This window comes from Meleagris gallopavo, chromosome 10, assembly GCF_000146605.3.
Source record: "Meleagris gallopavo isolate NT-WF06-2002-E0010 breed Aviagen turkey brand Nicholas breeding stock chromosome 10, Turkey_5.1, whole genome shotgun sequence".
Taxonomy (NCBI): Eukaryota; Metazoa; Chordata; class Aves; order Galliformes; family Phasianidae; genus Meleagris; species Meleagris gallopavo.
This window is the reverse complement of record NC_015020.2, coordinates 3,604,818-3,611,536: the sequence shown is the minus strand read 5'-3', so window position 1 is coordinate 3,611,536 and position 6,719 is coordinate 3,604,818. Positions and strand designations below refer to the sequence as shown.

General features: G+C 38.7%; 1 protein-coding gene across 1 annotated transcript; it reads right to left on the bottom strand.

Annotated features, from left to right (window-relative positions):
• Positions 1-6,718, bottom strand: GCLM (glutamate-cysteine ligase modifier subunit; the record flags this gene model as incomplete). The annotated part of the gene is made up of 6 exons (XM_010715854.2): positions 1-979; positions 2,148-2,350; positions 2,911-2,967; positions 3,631-3,715; positions 4,439-4,504; positions 6,638-6,718. Coding segments are annotated over 6 exons (657 nt in total), but the record flags the coding sequence as incomplete, so codon positions are not given.
• Position 6,719: the final 1 nt, after the last annotated feature.

The following is a 6,719-nucleotide window of genomic DNA, read 5'->3' as shown; positions in this document are numbered from 1 at the left end:
TAACTTAAGGGGGAAAGGGAGGAAAGGAGAAGAAAGAAAAAATATGATCACTGTGAGGTGTTGATCATGAAGAGCAGCGTGGGGAAGGAATGAGCAAAGTATTGTTTAAGACTTCAGGTCTACAGTTCCAGCAAGATATTTAAGGTATCATTACAGCAAAGATAATCTGATGAGTTTTGATAGATAAATGCAATACTCCAGTATATGCTAGTGAGCTAATAGCTCAGAGTTCTAGAGACTACATAAAGTCTTAAAGTCCTTGAACCATTTTATAAACTGTTCTAAACAACTGAAGAATTCAAACAGTTACTAAAAGAGTTTGTGAAAGTCATCACAAATGAAAGAATCCATCATGAAGTGTAATAATTTCCTGTTTCCAACATTATGCAAAGATCAACTGACCATCAACACTCTCATGCAAGATTTCTGCAGAAAAATTCTGGGCAAGTGGACTTCCATTTGTCATTTACTGTCCTTCACCAAGAACAAAATGAGTTTGTAATTTATAGAAGTTATTTTTGAATGAAGCATAGTAAAAAAAAAAATCTCAGTACTTTGTTCTTATATTTACATTCTTTTCGCCAATTAGAACTATTTCAAATGACTAACCCATGGTAGAAGACTTGTTCCCTTTGCGCCCTCTCTCCCTCCCTTTTCTGGAAGGGAAAGCAAGAACATAATACTTTGCACTATATAATATTTTGTAGAGATGAACTTTCTAAAATCCTCTGTTCAGGAATCAAATGTAATGAAGTCTGAGATGCAGAGAAAGATTCTGTACTGAATACGTGCATTTAGAAGCCTTTGGTTACCATTACATGCCTGAACATTGCAGAACTGTTACGCTGTCTTGCAAAGTCTTACCTTTCGGGTCATTGTGAGTTAGCAGCTGTATGTCAAACTGTTTTGCAAATGCTGTGAGATCAGGTGGCATCACACAACAGGAAGCTAGGTTCACCTGATTGCTACTTGGTTTCACCTGAAAGTAACAGAATGCTTTTATAAGAAAAAAAACATTGTCATTCTTCGCACCTTCGCCTGCTATTACAACGCTTGGACCAATCTCCTTTGAGCACGGCTGTGAGACCCGAGCAAGGACAGAAGTTCCACACGTCACTCAACAACCAATTCCAACACCTGCAACTTCCTGCAGCACGGGGCACAAAACAAGCATAGGATCTCACTTCAGGTACTATCACAGTGAGGCACATTCTAACCCATCATGGCTTCCTGTCTATTGTGCTCCCTAAATACTAGAGCATTTCTACCCCCTCTCTGCAGTAAGAATATTGTAGAGGTGTTACTTTGAAAAAGATCTCAAAGTTCAGGTTTATTAAGGATATATAATTTGCAGTCTTTCATTTATTCAAATAAAACATATCAAGCTAAAAGGGACTTTCCCACTGACTGCTCACCACAATCTACATCCATGATCACTGTGCAGATGGTTATCAATTCCCTGAACTATCTCAACATACAACAGAATGAGGAGTATAAAACAGGACTCGCAGCAGGACCTCTTACACAGATGCAGTATGTTCACATATCACAAAAGAAATGCAAGAGCATTTCTTTTATCAAAGAACTGATACAGAAACAGTAAATCTTTAAGCTTATACAAGCATGGTCAGATGCTAGTACAGACCTCTGGCACTCAAGTATGACAAGGCAATTAGTCACACTGGACAAGCAAACATTATGCTGCTTGATTCAGTCTCTTCTTCTTTCAATTTATGTTTAGCATTCAAGAAGCATTTTCCAAAGAGAAACCCCTCCATTCTTTGAAGTCCAAACAGCTATAATCAAAACATCACTGGAATAAACCTTAGGGTTTAAGAGTTGTTTTTATGGTCCTGTTCATAAGAATATTCTAAGCCCCCCACTTCTTCAAAGAATCTACTACTGAACAGACCCATGGCCTACAGTCCTTGGGGACCTGTTCAGTGTTCTTCTAAAAAAGTGACAATCATATCTTGATCATTCCTCACATTGAACAACATTATGACAGTCAGTAAGATGCTGAAAATAACTGGAGCCAATTTTTTTTTTTAAACTATTATAATAAATCATATACACTAAATTATTACAACATGGTAACCAACAAAATTCTGCCTTAGAAATGTTGCAATTAGGAAGTTCATTCTCACCTGTGCCCATACATACAGCTGCTCTAGCAGTGTTTTATCAAGGTCAGAGGTGCCTATGGCAACAATCTTTTTGTTTTCAACTAGAGTTTCAAGTTCTTGCCAATAAGGTTGCAGATACTCCAAGGAGAGGTTAGTTCCATCTTCAATAGGAGGTGGAGCAATAATGACTGAATCTAACTGAGCAACGCCAAGGGAAGAACATGCTGAAAAATAAAGACAGCAATTTTTTTGGTGAGGTAAGAACATAAGCAGCACCACATCTCAAATTCAGCAAAAACAAAACAGCTCCTGCTTCCTGCTTCTAGTTCACCATTTGAGAATTCTCTATCAGAAGCCAAACATGGTAACACAATTTCCTTAGCCAAGAATCAAACTTACAGATCTTAAAAATCACAGTTAGCAGTGAAATTCATAGTGTTGTTAGTTGCCTTTTTTTAACTGGTAAAAACGTACTGTATCACTGTTACAAAACCACCACATTCTTCTCATTATTTAATAATAATGTGTGAAAGAATAAGAACTTGCTCCTGCCTGGAGCAAAGAATCAGACTTGAGTTTTTACAGGGATGCACATTTAGTAAGATTACTGACTGAAATAATGCATAAATTATACTTGACTACTTATGCTTCTCTTTAAAGGAAAAGAGCATATACTTGTGACAGTCATTAAATACATCTCGAGTGAAAAAAAAAAGTCCTAATTTTAGATCTAAATACTGAAGTAAAAAACCAAAAAGCCTCGAAGTTCAAGTTTCACACTTACCCATGTCTACTGCATCTCTGACTGATGAAGAGTTTGATCCAACAATGAAAAGTTTTGCTGTTTTCAAAGAAACAAATCAATAACTGAACAAGCCAGCTATTACTAAATACACAGCGTATATAGCAGTAGTAACTAGCTATTTAAGAGCTCTTGGTAAGGACTTTTAAGAGTATTCATCAGTTCAAAAATTCAAAAAAATTCTGGAACGTAATGTCCAAAACCAACACTGGTCTCTTAAATTTGAGAGTTGTACAGTCTGAGAGTAAGAATTCATCCAATTAGATGGCCCAGTAAAGCTGGGACAGCAGTACAAAGATTTCTTCAAAGCTTACTGAGACTTGGGATGTACTAGTGTTAGTTTGGACTTCCTCCAAGTTCATCACATTTGACCTGGCACAATTATGCAAATAAATGTGCTTCCAATGTTTTTTCATTGTAGTATTATCTGTGATAATTTGCTACAACAAAGTCAAAGATTAACAAAATATTTTGTAAATGTCCCAGTAAGATGGAAATTAAAGTAGAAAAATGATGAGTGGCTTTAAAATCTGAAACATGTTTGGGTCTTCCTCAGCTAACTGATGTAAGCATGAAAGTGAACACTGATGACATTTGACTCTGCCATTACAGAACAAGAAGAAAAAAAATATATACTCCTACTAAACACAGTATATGAAACCCTTTCATCCAAACAGATTTTTTAAAAATCTGCATTCTTACCTGATACTTTCAGTTCATCCCTTTCTTCAGGATTCATTTTTTCTACAGCTTGAGCTACGGTACATTCCAGAACCTCTGCCATTTCCTTTAGAAATCACATGAGACAACTTTGTCAATAGGTGACAGTAAGTTTCTGAACAATATTGTTAATTAAAACACAATTCCACAACAAAAACCTTACAGAAACAGGAGTAGCATAAAAGTGCAGTTACACAAAAAGAAAGTAACACAGCACCTCTTGACCTATGTGAAGTCAGAGGAAAATACTGTATGACAAACAAAAAACCACGACAGAAACAAACAAACAAAAAACCACGACAGAAACAAACAAACAAAAAACCACGACAGAAACAAACAAACAAAAAACCACGACAGAAACAAACAAACAAAAAACCACGACAGAAACAAACAAACAAAAACCACGACAGAAACAAACAAACAAAAAACCCCACACAACACATATATAACTTATTGATATGAATTACTGGAACAACATTTAGGAGTAATTTGCTTTTTGGATGTAGAGAGACTACCACCTTCCTAAAGAAAGCAAGCAAAGAAATCCAACAGCTTCCTCAGCTGAGAATTCTTATTTCCCCATCAACAGGATTCTTTACTTCAGTGACTCTCAAGAGGCTAAGAAATATCACACGTGAAAACAAACAAAGAAAAAGCAACCAAAAGGGGGGGGTTGAAAAATACTATTTTAAGGTGTCTGGAGCTGCAGACATTGACAAAATTTCAGTAGATTCATTCATATTTTAAAAGTACATATTTGTGCAAATGTAACGTGCACAGTCTCTCCTACCTGATTCTGATCTCTTCCAACCTTTGAGCTCCATTCAGTCAATGTTTTCTGAATGCAGTCCCGCACCTAAAAAATATTTTGATATTCAGGTGCGTTTATGTTTCAGTTGCATAGAAATACAATGATTCATAGGCATATGGCAGACAGCAGGTAAACTCATTACCCCATTTCTTCAACCACAAATGATTCTTCTTCCATAGATTCCATATGAGACTTGTTCAAACAAGCTAACTCTAAAAGAATTCCTCTTCCCTTTCAAAGAGTTTTAGCAGTAACACAAGTACTGTACTTCATTTATTTCTCGGACCAACACCATCCTAAAAGGAACTGTATGCAAGAAATAGAGGCCTGCATTGTTGTTGTTTTCTAAAATGCAGAGATTAAGTTGCAAAGTAGACAGATAATAGCATACGTGCTGTAACAACATTACAATCACTTATTATATTCATAACTTCTCTTTCCAAGGTGCAACTCTTTTCCACCTTCCTATTCCATTGTACCAAATTTATAGGAGGATCCTTTAGATCCTACCTTCAGTTGCACTTTTCCTTCTTCCATAGATGTGAAATAGATCCAATAACAATTCTGACTATAAATATGGGTAGGTTTGCCTTGCTACACTCATTAAGTCTCATTAAGCTAATTAACAAACTGAATATTGCACCAGTGCTTCAGCTGTACCTGTACCCTTCCCTCTAACACACCGCCCTGCAGACTAAGGCTATGCATTGTCAGACTATCTGCCATGAGAAAAGCACTTCAAAAGCCCATGTTGCTAAAAGGGCAGTAACACATCTTACATCTGTGCAAATACCTTCTTCTTATATCTCTGAATGGTAGTTTCCTGGGACAACTAACATGAACTCAGAACCCATCACACCCCACACCAAGGCCAATGCTCTACCACCATACAGGAATTGGGCACCACAAAGATCAAGACATAATCCAGTAAGAACACTGTGTGTGACACTTAAAACGTGAGGAATAAAGTAATTGACTCAAAAGGCAAGAACTGACTTCATTAAGCAGCTAGAATTCTTTAACATTATGTTTCTGTCAACCCAGGCAATCTCCTCCTGTCTGAAGAAAAGTGCAGGACTGCTCAAGATGTATATCACATTTCTACTACTTCGCCACTCCCTATTGCTGCTGTGCTCGATTGAACAAAGTTCTGTCCCCAGGGCACACCACTCCTCCCAGCACAGTGAGGCACACAGTGTGCCTCACGGCTCTGAGCAGCACAGCGGTTACAGCTCACCGTTACCAGCCCTTTGGTTCATTCTTTGCAACCCTCTGGCTTCTGTTCTCACAATAGGAACCACACACACTGCCACACTATGCAGAATAGATAAAATCTCACTTATTTCTGATAAATTATGCTCACTGTTTTTGGAATTCCAGCAATGCCAGCAAGTTGGCAGCCTTATGTTTAAATGAAAACATCTCTGTAATCAAATGTCCAGAAATACCCTAACAGACCAGTTACGCACACTGCCATCCTTTATTTAATAACCTTCCAGATGGTACTGACACCAGTTGCTGGTGATGCTGCAGCGTCCTCTTCGCTGCAAGATCTATTTCACACAGGCCACAGCAGTCAGTAATGGGGCCAAAGTAAAAGCCATTACTTCACAACAGCCAAATAAAAGTATGAGGAACTCTTCCTCGGCATCACATTGCCTTCCCAAATGGTCTCCATCCCATGGTCTGCATGCAGTCAGCACACTCAACCAACTTCTAACACAGCATCACAACAGTGCAGCTCTAAGCAGCTCTGCTGAGTGCACAAGGGCAATCTTCAGGCACCTGGTCGGACAGCAAAGCGGGAGTTCTGTAGTCCACAGCCACTGGACGCCCCAGTTAGCTAGAATGATTGCAGGTGATGACACCTAGCGCTAGAGGTAATGGTTTTAAAGTACTAATCAAAAATACATTTAAAACACAGCAAATTGCTTTAGTCTTCAAAGAAGACATCAGTGACTGCACTTCATCTAGACTTGTCACCGTCACTGAAGTATTAAAATGAATTCTAAGTTGGAAAGGAGAAACCTCACCGCTTGAAATGACAGTTTGCGTCACGTCATTCTCCTGAACGAAGCACGAGTAACTCCCTCGCCTTACAGCCCTGCAACACCTGATTCCCCGAGACCAAACGCACGGCGCGGTTACATCGAGCACAGCCTCAAACACCACACTTACCAGCCCCGGCGCTACCCTCAAGGCGGACAGCGCTTTACTAGTCGCTCGGCCCGTGCGTTTCCGACACAGCCGTTCCAGGCGC